A 21,204-nucleotide genomic window follows, 5' to 3' on the forward strand; every position below is an offset into this window, starting at 1 on the left:
CTCTTCCCTTGAGCTCTCCCCATCTGGCAATGGGGATAATGATGCCTTCCTCGGGGGTTTTGCGAGGCCCTAATAAGCAAACTTTCTAGGGCGTCTACCATGTAGTAAACACTCAATAGATATGACCCGTGTATTTTGGTTACTTAGAAACCTCCTCTTTTCCCCCACGTTGGTGTCCCCACAACATGTTATCAATCTCATAGATTCACACCAAAAAGAGATCCATGCAACACAGCTGGGCTATTTTAGGATTAGAGAGGAATAGAAATATGCATCTAGTGTTTGATTCCCTGCTGTTTCCCAATATCCCTCAGCCCTTCTGATCAGGCTCATTTGGATTCTGCCATTGTCTCCCGTGGAAGCCCAGTGACATTTGATACTCTGCAGATTTCAGAGCACATCTGCCACATTGTGGTAAATACATGCAGAAGAAAAGGATTCCATGAGTCTGAGCAGGGGGACGGTTCCTGTTCACTAACCCAGTGTGAGGGGTGCAGACTTTTGTCTCTGCCCTCACCTGAGCTATGGAGAATTCCAGCTGCAAACTGATGTCACAGCCTATAGCATAGGGCCCCTACCACATGGGGTTCAAATGAGAGAAGCTGTGGCCCCCTCCCAATACCTTGCCTAGAGCTCTTCCAAACATCAGTCCCCATGACCCATTTCTTTAATTAAGTGGTATTCCAAATTTACTCAGGCTGAATACAGAGGACAAAAAGCATGATTCAAGCTATCCTGGGACTGACTGACAATTGATTGAATGTGTGTGTGTGTGAGAGAGAGAGAGAGAGAGAGAGTGTGTGTGTATGTGTGTGTGTGTGATTTGAAGGTTTAACATGCACAGGAATTACCTGGGGAAACTGTTAAAATGCAGATTTTGATTCAGTAAATCAGGTATACAGGAGGTGAATGGAATTCTGCATTTCTAACTAGCCCCTAGGTGCTGCTGCTGGTCTGCAGATCCTCACTTTTGGCCATAAGAATGTCATGAATTTTATTTCTCTTCCCAGATGGAAGATCTAAGAGGACTCCTCAGTGTATTGAAATGTTAGGTGAGTAAGTCATAGCTAATGAGAAAACATGCCCACATCTTAACTAAAGATTCCAATATTTGAATATGGACAAGACTGTCTTTACTATATTTCAAAATACTCGAAGACTTAGTTAGGGACTGGAACATACATGAGCAAAGGAGGAGGGGGGGAGAAAGAAAGAGAAGGGGGGAGGGAGAGAGAGAGAGAGAGAGAGAGACTATAGGGGGTGAGTTAAAGTTAGCTATAATGGAAATGATTTTGCAAAAATTAGTAAAAGGAAAGTGCACTAAAATGGAGTCAGGAGTCTCAGCAGGGAAAGCTCTTACTCCCTGCGACTCATGGTGAACATCAGATCAACAGGAAGAGATGGGCCTTGAACCTGGACACTATCTTACTACCCCAGAAGAAGGAAAGGCTTATTGCCTCCTGTCCTAGCAAGAGCCCAGCCAGTGAGGGAGTGCCACAACGCAGCCAATGAAAAGTCACCATACATACCTTTAACTCCCAGTGTACTTCAATGGACTTTTTGTTTCTAAGGGCCTTTCTAGCTTTCCCCTCTCCTCTATAAAAGAGCTACCTGTCCTTTATTCTCCAGACTCACTATGGTGAGGCCGCAGTTTGCTTATCCCGGATTGCAATTCCCTTTTATTTCCGAATGAACCCATCTTTTGCTGGTGAAATATCTGACAGTTTTATTTTTAAGGTTAATGATATGTATGGAAGGAAAACGCTAAAATATTAAAGAAACTACTGCCTAGAAAACACACATCGCCCTGTAAATGCTGTAATGCTTTTATCTGTCTTAAATAAAAGGATTCCAGAAGAATCTTTTCTAGGTTATTCTTATTTATTGAAAAGTTACAAGCACCATGCAGGCTGACTATAATACTTGAACATTACAAACATAGTTTCCCATTTCAAGTTCAAATATAAACCCTTGATTTCTGGTTAGTATTTGGTCTATCCCATGGTAACGAAAGTCATTTAAGTACATTTATGAATATAGCAAGGCTATGGCTGTGTGCTTTCTCTCTTCTTAGCATTGTAAAAATGATTAAATATTTCTAGCTCTTTAATTTATTAATTGATGATACTGTCCTTCCAAGTATTTAAATACCATTAGATTTACCAAATGAGATTCAAACTAAGTAACGGTCTCCAAGAATATGTTATGAATAGATAGCACTGATTTTAAGAAAAATCAAATGATTGAATGCTGCCATTTATCTTTCTCTCATTTTATTTTGTAATGTTTTATAATGTAATAATAGCACATCTTAGAAAATAAAATGGGTAAAATTATAAAGAAAAGAAACCGATAATCCAATCACATAAACTAGGGGAAAAATCTTTGAATATATTGGTATATTTCCTTACAGATTCCACCTTATTAATATTTGGTATTACTAATATGAGTCAGTATCACAAATTAACTTATTTGATTGTTTATGTGGGTTACATACCAATCATTTAGTATTTTTTTTTTCAATTTGGGAATTCTTTTTGTCAGAAACAATGGGTAGTGCTTATAAATATGATTAGAATTCTTTCTACATTCGTTTTTTTAAAGATTTTATTTATTTCTTTGACAGAGATCACAAGTAGGCAGAGAGGCAGGCAGAGAGAGAGGGGAAAGCAGGCTCCCTGCTGAGCAAAGAGCCCGATGCGGGGCTCAATCCCAGGACCCCGGGATCACGACCCGAGCCGAAGGCAGAGGCTTTAACCCACTGAGCCAGCCAGGCGCCCCTACATTAATTTTTAAAATCAAAAGTATTGCTGTTATCAGGGGCAAAAGGGGAGTAACTTAAAACAAATAGCAAAATATTGAACATTTCTAAATATGGATGATCAGAGTGACCAGTACACAGTGGTTCATTATTTTTGTAAATGACTATTTCAGGTGCACATTTTTTCATGTGCACATGCATGTCTTAATAGATATATGCCAGGTACTATGTTCATATCACACATGCATTTTTAAACTATAGTCTATACATATTTTATATCTGATTTCTGGTACTTATTCAGCTATAATCATGTCCCCATGTCATAAATCTTTATAATTTTTAGTGATTCAGAGTATTCTGCTCTGTGAATATCCTAGGAAAGCCTTCTTGGTTCTGCAGCCATTTGTTTCCCTATGAGGTTTAGCTTCACACTTGTGGTAGAAATCAATGATGTTTGCCTTTTTCTTTTTCTCTGTTTTTTTTTTTTTTATATATACTGATTACCTTGTTGTCATTTATTCATAAAATAGGATTACATAATCTGCTTTTCACCCATCAACTTATGACTATAATCCTTTGCTTCAAGTGGGGAAAATATACCTGCCCCAATGAGATGACCTTAAGATTGAGGATATATTCGAGACTTCTTTGAAGAAGTCTGAGTGAATATACTTCTTGGGGTATCTGCAGAGAGAAGCACAAATTATCCATCCCCTCACCCGGTCTCGAGACATGGAATGAAGCAAGCAGGGTGAATGTCTAGAGCTACCCAGAGAAAGGATAAGGAGATGATTTGGGATTTGACTCGTGCACGAACTCAGCCAATAGGTCCATGTGTGTTTGTGCACGCATTTGAATGCATGGGTGTGCATTTAGAGGCTCTGCTGATCCTACAGGACTAATATTATTTCACTTATTTATATCGGTGCCAAAAGACTTCCCAAAGCTCTGCGACGCCTGTTATTTCTAAGTCGGGACACTGGGCAAGACGCAGACAACTCTCATTGTTTCGCCAGATTGAGACCCGCGACGCTGACTTGCATTCCTGCCAAATTATTGGTGCACAGGCTCTGTCTGAGTAGGCAGAGGCTTCACGGAACCGACAGTGAATTGTTCTCGCAAGGCCGAGGATACAATTTGGCTGTGGCTGCGTAGCCCAGTGCTCTTTACATGCAAACGGCCAGCAAAAATAATGGCATGTCAAGTGCAATTTTCTTGCCGGCCGCTGACACCGTAAACTGTAATACAGTGTAATTATTTGGCATCCCGTGTCCTTCATACTAAGCACCACCCAAACGATTTCCAAGTTAGAGAGAAGAGGGAAGGTTAGAAGGTCAAATTTAAAGAGAGAAAATGAGTCAGTGCCTTGGAGGGAGAGAATTATAAATAGATGTGGCATCACCAGCAGTAGAGTTATATCCAAATAAGGCACTGCTCAGAAGCCCAGGTAGGAGGGGAAAAGGGAGGAAAGAGAGCAGAGGAGTTTATGTAAGAGAGAGGATTTAGGCTAGATCTCTGACCACCTGGAGAGCAAACTGGTTTTTCCCAAAATAAAGCAATAAGAGGAACTGAGGTTCACAGAGCACAGAACAAGAGCTAAAGGAACCTGGGCAGAAAATCAATAGATGCTACACTCGTTTTTCTTATATTGCTTTCTTTTCCTGTTCCATAGGGATTAGTATCTTAAATATAATTTCATAATCCACTATCCCATTACAAGTGAGGAAACTGCCCAAGAAAGGCCAGGTGACGTTCTCTTCCAGCTGTTTCATAGCAAAGGTGAAAAAGAAAGAAGTCAGCTCTCCAAGAGATCCTGCCCATCTTTGTGCCGCATTTCAAAGATTCCAACCTTAGTTCTCGGTCTCAGTTACCCTGACCCTCTCCTCAGCTCTTACAGCAGTCTTGAACAGGCTGCCGCCTCTGCTGGAATGCTGTCTCTTTTCATCCTTGCACTCTGCTTCTCCGGTTCCAGCGTCTCAGTTCACAGACTATTTCCTTAGGGGAGACTCTACATCCCATAGAACAGACCAGCTTCCCGTCCACGTGCTTCCACAGAATCAGATTCCTTTACTTCACAGGACTGATGTCTGTTTTAAAGTGACATTTGTTTTCAGGACTCTCTTCCTAATGTCTGTCTCCCTGCAGTACCTCATTACTTCCATGTGGATTTGTATTTGCTCAGAGCGGAGAATCGACTAGCTACAATGCTTAGGAGATAGTATGTGCTCAATAAAATACACATTTGTAGAATGACTCAATCGACCCACAACACAGAGCTCCCATGATGACATCAAACTGTTTGCCTCATGGGCATTACATCCAAAGGATATAATTTTTTTTTTTTTTTTTTTGGTCTTAGTTGCAAGATTTGTGAAAGCCATCATGGGTTTGTTTGTTTGTTTCCCTTTGTCTCTTTTCTAAGATAAGAACACATAAGCATATAGGATGCAGGGTCCCATGTACTATCCTATTCTGTGTTGGAACTGACAGAGGAAGTCAAAGCTGGAGGTCTTGAGCAATGCAGAATGCTTAGTATTTATTTATGTGCAGAACAGGCTCTGACCCACTTGTTCCACAAAGAACTAGTATCAGGAGTGGAGTCTCTTTGGCTAATATGTGTTTCTCAGAAATTCATAGAAAAGAGTTCTGATGTACCTTGTACCATAAACACAAGCCTAAGTGCACAGATGGATTAGAATACAGTGGGATCACATCTGCTCGGCCTCACACCACTGGGATGGGGCACAGCCTCTGTGGCCGGGATCAGGCAGTCTGCTCAGAAAGAGTTGTTGTAACAACTTTCCATTATCACTAACTCAAAGAAAGACTTTGATTTGTTTTTAAAGGTTTATTCATTTGACAGGGAGAGCTCACGTGAGTGGGGGGAGGGGCAGAGGGAGACCATCTTAAAGCTGACTCCCCCACAGTGCCCACAGCGTGGGACTCAGTCTCAGGACCCATGAGATCATGATCTGAGCCAAAACCAAGAGTCGGATACTTAATCAACTGAGCCAACCAGGAGCCCCAAGAACGACTAGCAACAATGTTTCCCATCCAAGTACTGCAGGGAGACAGACATTAGGAAGAGAGTCCTGAAAACAAATGTCACTTTAAAACAGACATCAGTCCTGCGAAGTAAAGCCCCACCCTGCTTAGCTTCCCAGATCAGACAAGATTGGGTGCCTTCAGGGTGGTATGGCCATAGACACAACTAGCAACAATGTTTAAACTACCTAGCTGGTCTAGAAAATACTGATATGAAAGGGGAACATGAACATAATGTAAGGTCTCCTTTACTAAAAATTGCCACTTTTATTAAATCTTACTGGGTTTATACTACTTTTTGGCAAATTCTCCCATTATTTAGGTGAACTATAAAGGAACTCTTCATTCATTTATTCATGCAAAATATTTACTGAGCACTTCCTACACGTAGGCAGCGTTCTAGGTTCTGGGGATACATAGTGGGAAACAAAGGAAACAAAAATCATTTTTCTTTGTAGAGCTTTGTAGTGGGAGCCAAGTCATAAACCAGGCAAAGGATAGAATATGTGTAAAATATGTGAAATAATGATCTTCAGGAAGAAGAAAAAATAAAGCACAAAGGATATGAAATATTAGAGAGAGGACAGGTATTTTTTTAGACAGAAGGGGACAGGGAATGCTTCTCTGTGACTATGACTTTCAACCTCATTTTAATTCAACAATATATAGCTGTGTTGCTTCTAACTAGGGGACCCTCAGTAGTCCTGCCCTATCCCCATGACATAGCATAAACCCTCTGCCCAACTAAGATATCTAAGTTTCCACTCTACCCCATCTCAGCCTAAGTGACAAGTCATCCTTCATCTTGCCAAACACACCTAAATATCACCTCTATCTAAATCCACCTGGGATGGGGCGCCGGGGTGACTCAGTTGGTTAAGCGGCTGCCTTCGGCTCAGTCAGGATCCCAGCGTCCTGGGATCGAGTCCCACATTGGGATCCTTGCTTGGCGGGGAGCCTGATTCTCCCTCTGCCTCTGTCTGCCTGTGCTCTCTCTCTCTCTCTCTCTTTCTCTTTCTCCCTCTGACAATAAATAAATAAAATCTTTAAAAAAAAAAGCATTTAAAATAAATAAATAAGTAAAATAAATCCACCTGGGATAACTGAAAGGATTCTTCTTTGGGCTCTCAATGTCTTGTGCTCACCTGGTGATGTAACTGTCTGTCTGTCCACCATTTCAACTACAAACATGTACAATTAAGAATACAATCATGGGGGCGTCTGGGTGGCTCAGTCAGTTAAGCATCCAACTCTTGATTCCACCTCAGGTCATGACCCCAGGGTCCTGGGATCATGCCTTGCGTGGGGCTCTGTGCTCAGTATGGAGTCTGCTTAGCTCTCTCCCCCTCTGCCCTTCCCCTCTAAAATAATAAATCATATATATATATTATATATATAATATATATATATATGGCTACAATTACTATGTGTAGAGACTATGTGGACATGATTTTATTGACTCTTACATACTTTATTTATTTGGAAAGCCTTTGAAGATTTTTAGTAACTACTCCAGGGCTAACACTCGGAAAGTGGCAGAGCCAAAGTTCAGACTTCCGGAGAGCGCATGTTTGAGGGCTTGTTCTTTCTCCGCACCGGCTGTCTAGCAATACAGTAAAAACACACAACGGACAATGTGAGGTTGTGTGTGAAGCTCTGAAAACCCAATCACTCCAAAACTGGCTCTGCCCTTGAGCATGACCTCAGCCTGCATCGTGGAGGCCCCCCGTCATCCTGACTCACAGGAGGGTCTTTCTTTCTTTCTTTTTTATTTTTTTTTTAAAGATTTTGTTTATTTATTTGACAGACAGAGATCACAAGCAGGCAGAGAGGCAGGCAGAGACAGAGAGGAGGAAGCAGGCTCCCCGCTGAGCAGAGAGCCCGATATAGGGCTCAATCCCTGGACCCTGACATGACCTGAGCTGAAGGCAGAGGCTTTAACCCACTGAGCCATCCAGGCACCCCCAGGAGGGTCTTTTAAAGAGCGAGGATGCTCCTAAGTAACTAATGCTCCAGAGCCAGTTCCTAGGGAGAAACTCAGCAATGAAGTGGTTTCAAGCTGGATGTGGAAGGGTATGCACGGAGATAAAACACCGCAGAGCACTGGCGGGCACCTGGATACAGATCTTCCCGACGCTCAGCCTGACTTATAAGCTGACACAGTCACCTGAAATGTAGTTTGGGCTTCGCTACCACCCAAGAGCCTCAAAGGCTAAGCTACAGTATTTGGGGGAGCATTGTTCTTTAAGGGGAAATACGTACGATTGGAAATGCTTGCGACAATGTCTTCAGGAAATAAGTTTAACTCTGATTTAACAATTGTTTGTGAACTGGCCGGGGTAAAGGAGGGAGAAAGAGCTAATTCCATAAAAGCAGTCATAAAGACTCAGGAGCATTTTGGCCATTCCAAAATCTTCGGGTTCACTACTGACATTTCTGTGATTCAAAGGAAAAGGAATTGCTCGAATATTACGAAGTCACAGATCGATGTTGAATGCCTGGCTGTTTGCTTTTATCTCTATTACTTAATTTAAAGAAGGAGTTAAAGTTAGTCATCAGGCTCCTATGAATCCAGAACAAGCCCCAATTTAATTACTTTTCCTATTCAGACAAGTATGGAAAGTTCTCCTGGGCATTGCATGTTCGGTTATTTATATTATATAAAATACTATCACACTGGTACTTCCATAAAGAAATAACTAATACACATGGTGAAAAAATATTCGCCAATTACACACAGATGCACATGCTTGTAGACCCAGAACTGCCTATGGCAGAAAAATGACTTGCCTGAGGGCAGGCTAAAGTTCTAAACACCCAGGAAATAGGACTTTATGGACTCTGCACTCCATATTCAGTAACTCCTTAAAAAAAAAAAGATTAAAGATTTTATTGTTTATTGTTTTTTTTTTTAAGATTTTCAGTAATTTATACACCTGACATGGGGCTTAAACTCACAACCCCGAGATCAAAAGTTGCTTGCTCCACTGACTGAGCTAGCCAGGCCACCCTGTATTCAAGAACTCTAAAGTGCAAATGATGGTTTAAACACTTGGCAGCTAGTTACTAAAATGTGATAGGCTATGGTGGGTAAAATTATGGCCTTGGAAATCCCCAACTTGATCAAAGCTCAGAATTTTTTCCAATTTCAATGACATTGTTTTATTAACCCTTCTAGGTCCCAGTTTCTGTATTTACAAAACAAACAAAAAAACATAATGCTGGTCAAGAAGCCCATATTCAAAGTCCACTGGGCCAGGCGTGTCTGGAAATTCAGAAGTTTTCACATTTCGAAACATATGAAGGCACATAAACTGTATGGAAAGTGGCACCATGAGTAGAGTCTGGGTAGCACCCTGTGGTCAAGCACATTAACATTTCCCCCAAGGAGTACATCAACAGTCACAGTAATGAGATGCTTCATGACTATAAACAGCCTCAAGTCAGTTCTGCTACCTGAGTTCGTAACAGGCATACAAAAAAAAAAAAAAAAACTTTCGGAGATGTTTATATTTTAGACATTTGAAAAAAAAGGTGTGTAGATGTATTACATATTGTTTGTGTGTGTGTGTGTGTGTGTGTGTGTGTGTGTGTAGAGAGAGAGACATTACATACATTTATATGCACGGAAATGGGTGCAAAGCTATTGTTAGAATCAAATAAGATTGTGCCCACAAAGTGCTCTTATATTAGTGGCCAATACCTAATACACACTCCACACTGGCCAGAGTGTGAGCCCCTTGAAGGCAGAGATCATGGATTTGTTCACTGATACACTCCTGTGTGCCTAAAAGAATGTAAGACACATAGAAAGGGCTTCATAAATATTGAGTGATTCGTCCTATCTCCTCCTCCAGGTTTCTTTTGTCCAAGTAGACTAACTATATGAAATGAGAAAACATAATCTTTGGAGACTCTCAATTCGCTTTGCCAGACAATGAGGCAGAAGCAGAAATGCACTCAGAAGTTCCCAGGAAAACACAAAGAGTTAACCTGGGTCTTAAAGATGAATATTCATTCTCATTCTATTTTCTTCTTAATCACTGCTTTTGGGAAATGAATACTGTTGGGCATGTTTCACTTCTTAATCTGACTTAGGAAAATCAACCATTGGCAGGCTTATAATTGGAATTCTACCTATGATGACCATGTGTGACGCCTATGAACATTTCTGAGGGAAAAACATGTATCGTCTTCCATAACCAACGGTGTCATTCTGGAAAACACTTATCTACACAAGGAACATTTGTCTAACCTGCCAACAACAACAAAACAAATGGAAATCCACCCGCAGACACAAGGTACGCACGACACTGTCTGAAATTCTGATTGTGTACATTTGATCCCATCTGACAATGAATGAACTAGTTTCCTCTAGCAAATTTTACTGAATTACAGCACAAAGCACTGTGAACCATCCACCAAGAATTTCCCTTTCTCCATCCTTGCTCGGTTAATGACGGAAACAACAAACCCACCACAAAACTGAAACAAAAAAGGAGAAAAAGCTACCTGCAACTAGAGAGACGTGGCCTCAAAACAAAACCAAATGAGTAACACCTTAGGAATTGAGATCGTACAAATTCAAACTGAGCAAAAAGTACACCTCTTCCAAACACTTAAGCTAGGGAAAAAGTTCGGCGTGCAGACTTCTTGTACAAAATGAGAGAGAGAAGTGTATATGCATGTGCACTCCACGGGTATTCCTGTACCCCATGGGGTGGAAGGGGTCGGGGAGACCAGCCTTCACCAGAAGAGCAGTCTGTGCACATTTAAAACTGTTATGCTGGGATTATCCATGCTCCTGAGGAAACCGATAGGTAACTAACCATCTGGCCTAAAGAACTACAGCTAAGTGTGCCAACCATCCTGACGAGTCTGATGTTCAGGATCTAAAGAGAAACAGATCCTGAAAGTGGGATCTGAAAAGCTTAGCTTACCCGGCCAACGAGAATCGGTTCAGGTCCAGAAAACTCTTCCAGGACAAACATTTGATTCCAAACCCAGCCTCTCTTGGAGCGGTTCAAAATCCGCTGTTCTTCAGTCAGCCTGTTTAGTTCCAAAGGGGATCCACCCATTAAAACTTGAGACTGATTCATCGGAGCCATGTAAATGCAAGGGGGAAGAGTAATCCATAATATTATTAGTGGAGTCCAGAGATCCAAGAGCATTTCCGCTAGCCGTTCTGGCATGGTCCCACCAGTTAAGCAAATCACCACGAAAATGAGACAATTACTTTTTTTGCCTCCGGTCTGCAGCCATCCAATTCATCATGCAGTGTGGACCATTTACTTACAGCTCTGCCACGTGTTTATAGCACAGGAAACAGACATCGTCTAAGCCGCTCTTCTAAGACGACCATCCATTGGTGTTCCTCTTCCTTGAAACTGCCTGCGGAAACAAAGAACGAGAGAGCTCAAGGTCCAGGGCAACAGGTCTTCGAACACAATCACCGCCTTTTAAAAAGCACCTAAAGGGACCACAGCAGACATTTCCCAAACTCTTGGAGCTTAAGAACCGGGATCTGAGGAGTCAGAAGGAATAGATCCTCTTATTTTTTTTAAGATGTTAGTATTTATTTTGTATCTACTTTGTATCTATGTCACTTACCACAAACTACATAAGCAACCGAAGTTTTTTCCCTTCTCCCACCCCCCTTCCCTCTCTTCCTTCACTCCTTGTCTCTCACCAACCCTCGCTTTTTTTTTTTTTTTTTTAAATAATGCAAGTTGGGGCATGTGCAACATAGTACATAGAAGAGACTGCATGCTCCTTCCTTTCTTCCTTCCTCCCTTCTTCCCTCTCTCTCTCTCTGCCGATTTAAAGGTTAGTTCTCGTTCATTCTATGCTGAGCTGTATGAAGAAACTAGCCTCTAATGGTCAATTTTTTTTTTTTAATTTACACATGAGAATGGGAAAGGAAATTTCCCATTTTTACAGTCTTAGCTGCCACAGGGCATCAGAAGGGACGGTCCCGTTCGGGGTGCAGACTGCAATTCTCTGCCAGGATGCTAATAATGAGTGAATAAAATTAGAATGTTCCCAGAGAGAAATTCTGTAATGTCCGGCATGTATGCTGTAATCAGGACGGTGTCAGGGCTCCCATTCTAAATGTACAGTTGGACAGGAGATTTAAATTATGAAAAGCTCCTTTGGGAATGAAATATGGTAAAAATACAATTTTCAATTGAGGGGATTCTGAAAGGGATGGGCAAAAAATTCCCCATTACCTGAGGTGTCAAATACATTTTTTTGCTTACCTTCAGCATGGCGAAATGTGTTTCTTCCCTCTCAAAAAAAATTATTTTTAAAGAAATAATGTTCACTGCAGATCCCGGAGAGAAGCCTTGCTGAATTAGATTAAATGGGAAAATAATTCCTCAAGACACCATCGGGATCGGTTTGGCTCAGGGAATTCGTAATGGGGTACGGAACCTTTCACCCCGAGGTCCCTGGTTCCATTCTGGCTCAGAATGGGAAAGCGAGAAAGTCATTAACAGTGGCTGGGCCAGTGAGTGGCCTTCGTGAAGCCAGCTGAAATGGCAGACTCGCATTCTGCTGCAAACACAGGCTGTATCTGATGGAACAAAATGGCCAGAGGAATCACCGGCTGGTCACCTTTTGCTGGGGCCCAGCTCCCACTCCAGGACTGTTTAGCTCAAGGAGCCCCACCCTGATGAGTGCCTAGGGGAACCATTGCAGACAGCACTTGTTTTGTAGACTGAAGAGAAGAAAAGCTTTCCACAGGAAACCAGCTCAGGGAAAACAAGAGCCCAAGAACAATGTCTTCTACTTCCCTGGAACTGCAGCACACCAAGGGAAGACCAGCTTTCCTGGAAAGCAGATTTCCACCAAGACCGCCTCTCTGTGCCAGCATTGAAAGCAGACCTTTGCAGGCTTCAGATTTAAAACAAAATGTCAAAGTTCTCAATAAAACTACCTCCAAGTATTAGTATCTTTCTGAATTGCCAAACCGCTTATTTATTTAACCAGCATCTACTGCACGGGCATCGGTTACCCTGCCCTCTCCTAGACATGCGCCCGGGGTACTGCGGGGGAGCACCATTGTAGGCTCCTGACTCCGCTGGGGAGGCAGAGAAGCCTGGGTTTGAACTCTAGCTCCCCCCCACTTGCCGTCTCTGTCATGGCAGATGGAATACTCAAGTTCTATGAGCTTCAGTCTTCTCTACTGCAAAATGGCAGTAATAATTCCTCCAGGCAGGAGAGTGAGTCAGAATCAACCATCTTACAAAGCAGCAGGAACCTACGAAAAGCCCTCACTGAACTGGGGTTCCTGTGATTGTTTTTTAAGGGAGGCCATGAAGGTGCTATTGATGTGGTCCCTGACCCTGGGAGACTTTGGTAAAAAAAAAAAGTCAAATGAAAGAGCAGAGGGTTCAGCTGTGTGACCTCTACAGGAGGAGTGACACAGGGCACTCAAAACCTTCCAGAAGGTGAGATGTGGGATGGTATCGGTGGGGCTGGGGAGGAAGGGGAGACTGATCCTGTCCACGTAGCCTCAGTCTATACACTTCTCAAGAAAAAGGGCACAGAGTCTCTCCAAATTCACCTTCTGCGTGAAGGCCATCCCTGAATGCTCAAAAGCCACACATGCCCTTCTCTCGGACCGAGGGCTACAAAGACGAGAAGCCTAAGCGGTTTGTGAGTTTCCTCCAGCATCAGCCTGCCTGGGGACTGAATTTTAGTTAAAGAACTGCACTTACCAGTTTCATATCTGGGGGACAACCACCAACAGTAACAGCAACAACTATAATAATACCTAACTGGTTTATTTTGAGGGTGAAAAGAGGTAATCTTGTTAAGGCAATTAGGAAAGGCTAGAATGTACAGTTATTTTTAAATTGTGCCAAATACTGTGAAAGTATATTCAGGCATCTGCTCTGTTGTTAATGATTCTGGGATAAGAAAATGTAATCCCATTTTAAACACATAATAGACACTTCCTTGATAGAAGCCACCAAAGGGGCACCCAGGACAGAATGGGACATGAACCTACCAGAATCAGGTGAAAAGTGATAAAAACCCAATTATATAAATAATTGTATACAATAGCTTTGTTAGTTAGAAAGGATGTATTAATAAAGGAATATATGCATAGCCAAAAATAGTACCCATTAACACAATATCTTACAGTTAGATAAAGCTTACTGTGCCTCACACTGTTTTGTTCAAAACTGAGGCATGGAAGTATTAAAGGACTTGCCCTCCCCCCCCCCAAAAAAAACCCACCTCCAGGAAAGAGCAGACCATTACTTGACCCTAGGTAATCTAACTTTAAAATTCCCTTTCTTGTGCTCGCTTCAGCAGCACATATACTAAAATTCTCTTTCTTTATTAAAAAAAAAAATTAGGGGCGCCTGGGTGGCTCAGTGGGTTAATCCTCTGCCTTCGGCTCAGGTCATGATCTCAGGGTCCTGGGATCGAGCCCCACATCGGGCTCTCTGATCAGCAGGGGGCCTGCTTCCCCCTCTCTGCCTGTGTCTCTGCCTACTTGTGATCCCTGTCTGTCAAATAAATAAATAAAATCTTTAAAAAAAAATTAAAAATTATTTAAAAAAATTCTCTTTCTTAACACAACCCCTTCTCTCATTATATAAGTATTTGATGCGTGTATAATAACTGTCAGGGACTAGAGAGGGTCAAACATGCCAATGCTCTTCTCTTCAGGAAACGAAGAGGCTAATGGGTACAGACTAAGAAACAGAAACAATATTTACTGAAATACAGCCTGAGAAGGGTTAGGGAAATACACAGTGATAGGTATGCCACTCATCTTGGCAGCATTAAAGAAGGCTTCCTGGAGGAAGAGGCATCTGAATGTTGAGGAAGAATGACCCAACTGGGGAGCAGGTAGGTGTGAAAGGGCATTTAGGTCAAGCAATGAACAAGATATAAGACCACCAATTAATCCAGGACCTCAGCATTACTTGCTACATCTTCTAAGCATCTGCTCACTACCCACCGAATGCGTAACTACTCATGGTTTCCAGAGTACCTGTCAATTAGGGTACCCTCTTTTCTGCCAGTTCTTTGTGATGAGAAGAGCATGTTTGATTTCTCTAAGACATGGGGGAAGAGAAATATGTGCCATCCCATGGACAGGGTAGGGGAGACAAATGAGTGATAATCTAATCCAACTCTACATTTTTCAGAAAAAGTAGGAATGATTTGGTCAGTGTCCTGCAGACGGTGACAGAACTCTGGGAAGAAGTTATCCCTACTCTATGGAAACCTTTCTTCATCCGTACTAATCATTTCCACCACCCTCCCCAACACAGAATTTCTAGTGCCCTCCAATACCCACCCCCCAGACTTTGCCAACTTTTTTTAATATAAAAATTATTTATTTATATTTTGATAGAGAGAGATCAAATATATATTTTGATATATATATATTTTGATATATTTGATAGAGAGAGATCACAACTAGGCAGAGAGGCAGGCGGTGGGGGGGGTGGGTAAGCAGACTCCCCGCTGTGCAGAGAGAGACCAACAACCGAGGCTGGGCTCAATCCCAGGACCTGAGCCGAAGACAGAGGCTTAAACCACTGAGCCACCCAGGTGCCCCCAGACTTTGCCGAATTATTAAGTCACTTGTACTATTACTTGAGTTTTATTGAAACAGCCCTAGTTATTTTTTTAGTATCTATTTTAAAATGGAAAACCAATATGGTTTGTTAGAAAAAGATGAACAGTGAACACTTAGGAAGTGTCTGGATAATATTAAATCGTCAACTCTCACACATACATATGTAGGTCTATGGCAAATCACCAGGAAAGACTATATATATGTGTGTGTGTGTGTATATATGTGTGTGTGTGTATATGTGTATATATATATACACACACACATATAGTTGTGTATAAATATACACATACATGTATGTATATATTCATTATATACATTATATAAATGCATATTTATATACACACACATTATATGAATACACACAGCTATGCATGTATCTACACCTCCTCTTCAAAATAACCATAATGTAAATATTATTACTTTATTATCATCATTCCCATTTTAGGGATACACAAACTAAAGCACAGAGAGATTATTATTTTAAATAATGTTTTATTTGCACTTAACTAAATACTATCAAAGCCCGAGGTCATTTCTCTGTTAAAAGGGAAGGCCAGCAACAGTTAGACACAAGGGTATGCTGTTAAATATTTAAGTGGCTCTCAGAAAGAAAAAAAAGAATCCTTGATTTTCCATTTCCATAATGTAAATACTTCCTCCAATTTTAAGCTCTCACTGTGGCCACTAACAAGTTCTGGCAGTTCCTGAAACTTTAACAATCAGCTCCGGTAACCCTCATAAGAGTCCCTTCCTTGGCTCCCCGCCCTGGGGGTGCTTCTCAAACCATAATATGCATACAAATCAGATTATGACCCAGTAAATCCAGGGTGAGGCAGGTGACTTTGTATTACTAATCCTGTCTCCCATGAGGGCAGATGCTGTGGGTTTGAGAACCACAGTTTGAGAAGCCTAGGGTTTGAGCAAATAAGATCACTTCCCAACTCTGACCTTTTCCTTAAAATAACAAAGGATTTACTGGTGTGGTACCAAGTCATTTCCTCCACGCCCATGCACGGCTGACCATCCCTGTGACAGAGGAGGACATACATACATCAGACTTTGAGAACCCTTGCCCTAGTGGTGTGAATGAGTAGAAAGGATTTTGCATGATGTCATAACACCCCCAGCACACACACCCCTGTACAAACTTTTTTTTTTTTTAAGATTTTACTTATTTATTTGACAGACAGAAATCACAAGTAGGCGGGGGTGGGGGGCAGGCAGAGAGAGAGAGAGAGAGAGAGAGAGAGAGAGGAGGAAGCAGGCTCCCCGCTGAGCAGAGAGTCTGATGCGGGGGCCCAATCCCAGGACCTTGGGATCATGACCTGAGCCGGAGGCAGAGGCTTTAACCCACTGAGCCACCCAGGCGCCCCTCCCCTGTACAAACTCTATGCATATAGATTGGTGAAACTGTCTCACTAACTGGACTGTTCCCACACACATACACGCTATCAGGGGGTGGTGAGACTTGGCCTTCATGTCAGCAAAGGATGCCCCCTGGAGACAAACGAGATTCTGCTGTGCCAGTTAGAACCATACTATTCATACTGCTTGCACCGCGCCATAGGCAAAGCTTACGTCCTCTTTGGTGATCAGAAAATAGCTTTATAGGAATTCCTGAGATGCAACCAAATGTTATGTCCCTGTTATCAGAATTAATAAACATTGTGAACAGTAACTACATACATAAACTGCTTAACTCTACACAAGGAAGAAGAAATTGAGCAAGGTTGTAAAGCTTGGGTAAAAAAAAATCAATTTATTTTTAGATTTTCCAACCACAGTATGTATGTCTGGCCAAGCAATCCACTTCATTATAATGTTGTTGCATTGATTTACACCCAGATAGTGAGATGAAGAGATTTTACAGCCTCTCTGGAATTCTTACAAGTAAAAAAGTCTTTAGACTTTTCCCCCTAAGAAAATACCTTCTCTTGGGTAAGAGACTTGCAATCTGCCTTTTCATTCATACACGCATTTTAGAGATAGTTCTAATTATAGCCTGGATCTTACTCTGCTGACCCCAACATTTTTTTAAGGTGAACTAGCTCAGTGCTCAGATATGTTAAGTTATTATGCAAAAAAATATATCGCACCATCGATTTTGTAAATAACGTAGATTAAAGTTCCAAATGGTAAGCCACACGCTGATAGGTGAAGTCAAAAATAAAAATGGGCTTTTACAGACACTTTAGGATTCAATCCAGCAGATTATTGTGGTTGACAGGAAATTATGCTTTTATTATCCACTGAGCTTAGCGGCCACAATATTTCACAGAAGCAAAAATGACACACAGGACCAGAGAGTTTCTATTAAAAATGTTTCTGACCTTGAATTTAGAACCATTAGAAGGCTGCTTCAAAACAGGTAAATGCACACTGAATTCAAAGTGGTGTTTCAGAAACACAGACGGCTACCTGATTCAGTGTGTGGCCCAGGCAATTCAAGCCAAGCTCTGGATGACGAGAACAGAACAGGCAGGGATATATTTGGGTTTTAGAGAGGGATGAGTCTTGCATGTGTCCAAATACAATTCAAGAGAATTCTCTTTTCTAAAGCCTTCAGAATTCCCTGAGCAGATTCCCTTGGCAGACAGAGTAGGATTCTAGATTTGTTGTTTATCTGTATTCATCTCCCCATCAGCCACAGCCCTCTAGTCATTTTCCCTTGGTATCATACCATATCCTTAATCCTGATATTTATCTATCCAAAAGCATATATCATTTGTTTATTTTGCCACCCAGAATACCCGCCAAACTAATTCTACTCTGTTACTGACACGCTACTCTTCCTCTTTAAAGTTTCACAATTATTGGTTACCCTTGCAAAATAAATGCTGTCTCCTTTTCAAAGGGTCAGAACTTGTTCTCAACTTCGAAGCTAATCTATTTGTTATAGAAATTTCAGCTTGGGATGACCAGGTCTGTGACTAAAACAGGGTCACGATAAGGCCACTTTTCTAGTGTTATAGACCCCGGCCTTAATTCATAAAAACTTTCTTGAAATCATGAAGTTAAATTGTTGAAGATAGGATTCTTTTCTGTCAGACTCTCTTAAGGCAGAACTGGATTGAGATCGTCTCAAAAGATGAACAGAAGTCCCATGACTGTTGATTAAAGTCCCTTGTTGGTTAAAGACACACTAATGCCACAAAGTGATTTTTCAGGACCAATCTAAATCCCTTCTTCTCCATTTGAAAGACACATCCTTTGCTGCCTTTAAATCATCTGTTCAAAACTTAACAGTCAGAGACCTAAGGAGTGAAAACAATGGGCTTGCCCTTTGTTGGAAGAGGGCATCATGAGGATGTGACCGCTAATGGATCAGAGAGCTAGCCCAGGGGTTCAAAGTCTTCTTATCTACTCCCCTGTCCTTGGAACTAAATCCTACCCACTGTTCCCTCCCTGGAGTCACTTCAAGAACTCAGCGTTGAGGACATAAGGTATTGTTGAGACCACCTGGACTGAACACATGACTAAACCCCATGGAGATCGCTATATAATATCTTAAGATTCGGGGCACCTGGATGGCTCAGTTGGTTAAGCATCTGCCTTCAGTCCAGGTCATGACCCCAGGTTCTGGAATCAAGCCCCATGTCCGGCTCCCTGCTCAGGAGGGTGTCTGCTTCTCCCTCTCCCTCTGCCTCTCTCCCAGTTTGTGCTTTTCTCTCTCTTCCTGTCAAATGAACAAATAAAATCTTTACAAAATAAATAAAATCTTATGAATCTAGCAGGGAGCTGTGGAGATCCACTCATCTTGCAACAACCTGAGAGAAAGCCTCATATGTGAGTTCCCTTGCGTATTAGAACTGCCACCTATCAATCGGGACTGTTCTGCTTTCTTTGGTCACTCCTTGCCCTTTGTGTACAGAGGCCAGTTTCAGAGTTCATTCTGGGCACACTCAAGGTTGTGAACCAAAATGCTTTAAATCACAGTAACCAACAGAAATCAACCTTACCCTTGTCTATTAGTAATAGAGCTGAACAAGGGAAGCTCCATGACACAGTGGTTGAAAACATTGAGTGTGGAGTCAAAAGTAGTTTGAATCCCTGTTTTTTGTTTTTTGTTTTTAAGATTTTATTTATTCGACAGAGACAGCAAGAGTGGGAATACAAAATACAAGCAGGGGGAGAAGCAGAGGGAGAGGGAGAAGCAAGCTTACTGCTAAGCAAGGAGCCCAATGTGGGGCTCGATCCCAGGACCCTGAGATCATGACTTGAGCGGAAGGCAGATCCTTAACGACTTAGCCACCCAGGCGCCCCTGAATCACTGTCCTTTAATTCATAAGATATGGGGAAATGGATCTCAATTGCGGCTGATGAGGGAACTGATGCTCTGGGTTTCATACTCTCTAACTTGAGGGACTGTGGAAAAACTAAATCATATAAAGCTCTATCAATGTCCAGTAATAGCCACCATTTATTGAATACTCCATGTGCTTTACAAAGACTCGATTTATTTAAATACTTCATTTCAATTTTTTGCTGTGAATATCACTGGGGGAAATCCCAGCATTCTATTTAGACAAGCAAATAAAAGAATTTCCCATTCTTCTTTAAAGAGAGAGAGAGAGAGAAAGGAACCATGTTGGATATGAATTAAACATTTTACAAATAGTTTTTCCTACCCACAGCTAACACACAATTAGTTACTTCATAGATCTATTAAGCTTCTAAAGGGCAGTATTTTTATCCCTTTCCCAAGAGCCAACCATGTCTGCTCTTTCCATTGAACACAGGGCATTGTCTTTCACTATTTTCTGCTGAGAGGACAACACACAAGCATTAAACATTCACATGGAACCTATTCACTTGATAAATACTCAGTGAAAAACACAGGCTGCTACATCGTATTGTATAATTCCACTATGACCCAATTTTAACCACTCTATGGCAAACATTTCATTGGCCAGGTACTTTTACAAAAAAAAAAAAAAAATTCTGTTGCATTTCATAATCATCTACCTTCTTAGGAGAATGGCCCAAGTGGGGAGTCCCTACTAACTCAAAGGTGAGGCCAAAATGATTTCTGAACACTATTCAGAAATTTGCTGAGTGAAGATAATGCTGAGCAGAGACTAGGTTCAGATAGTGTCTTCTCCCAAAAGTATTCAACAAATGTTTTCCATTTATTTTAGTAAATGTTGGCATGACTGATGATGGCTAAAAATCAAAAGCTCTCCCTTCGTTTACATAATGGGGAAATGGTTAAAATCAGTTATACCACATAACCAAGACTATAGAGTCTGTAATACTGAACCTGAAATGCAGCCAAGTATCCCAGCATAATAAGTCAAGATTCTGTCAATTAGATTATACCGTGTGGGAACCACCCTTATGAGCGCACCTTACGGTCATCCTTTCATGTTTAAAAGACTTTATAGCTTAAAAACCACCCACTGACACTATTACCATGAACTATGGACACAGATGATGGAATGGGTACCAGCAATCATTTGACAAAAATAACACTGAGATATAATGTAGAATGCTTAGGTCCTGAAATTAATCAAAGTGTTTATATGGATTCTAAGTGTACTACCTTCAGTATGCTCTCCTACATAGTATACTAGGTATATCATCTTCACCCACTATATTTTAGTGAAATTCAAAAATAAGACAAACACAAATATGTGTTACCATTCTAATCAAAATAAGTACAAATTAACTTTTTCATATTTTGAGCATCCCCAATATGAAGAAGGAAATACTTGAACAGAGAAAATTAAATTGTTTGTCAAGCTGAAATACCCATAGAGAAATAAGGAGGAGAATGTGTCCTTGTAAT

General features: G+C 41.3%; 1 protein-coding gene across 2 annotated transcripts in view; it reads right to left on the minus strand.

Annotated features, from left to right (window-relative positions):
- CDH8 (cadherin 8) overlaps positions 1-21,204 on the minus strand; it is a 397,301-nt gene that overhangs the window by 369,583 nt on the left and 6,514 nt on the right. For both annotated transcript variants that reach the window (XM_032325835.1, XM_032325833.1), the window contains exon 2: positions 10,747-11,197. In XM_032325835.1, the coding sequence (XP_032181726.1) occupies positions 10,747-10,998 (252 nt within the window). In that variant the 5' untranslated portion in view covers positions 10,999-11,197. The remainder of the gene's footprint in view (positions 1-10,746; positions 11,198-21,204) is intronic.

This window comes from Mustela erminea, chromosome 19 (assembly GCF_009829155.1).
Source record: "Mustela erminea isolate mMusErm1 chromosome 19, mMusErm1.Pri, whole genome shotgun sequence".
NCBI lineage: Eukaryota > Metazoa > Chordata > Mammalia > Carnivora > Mustelidae > Mustela > Mustela erminea.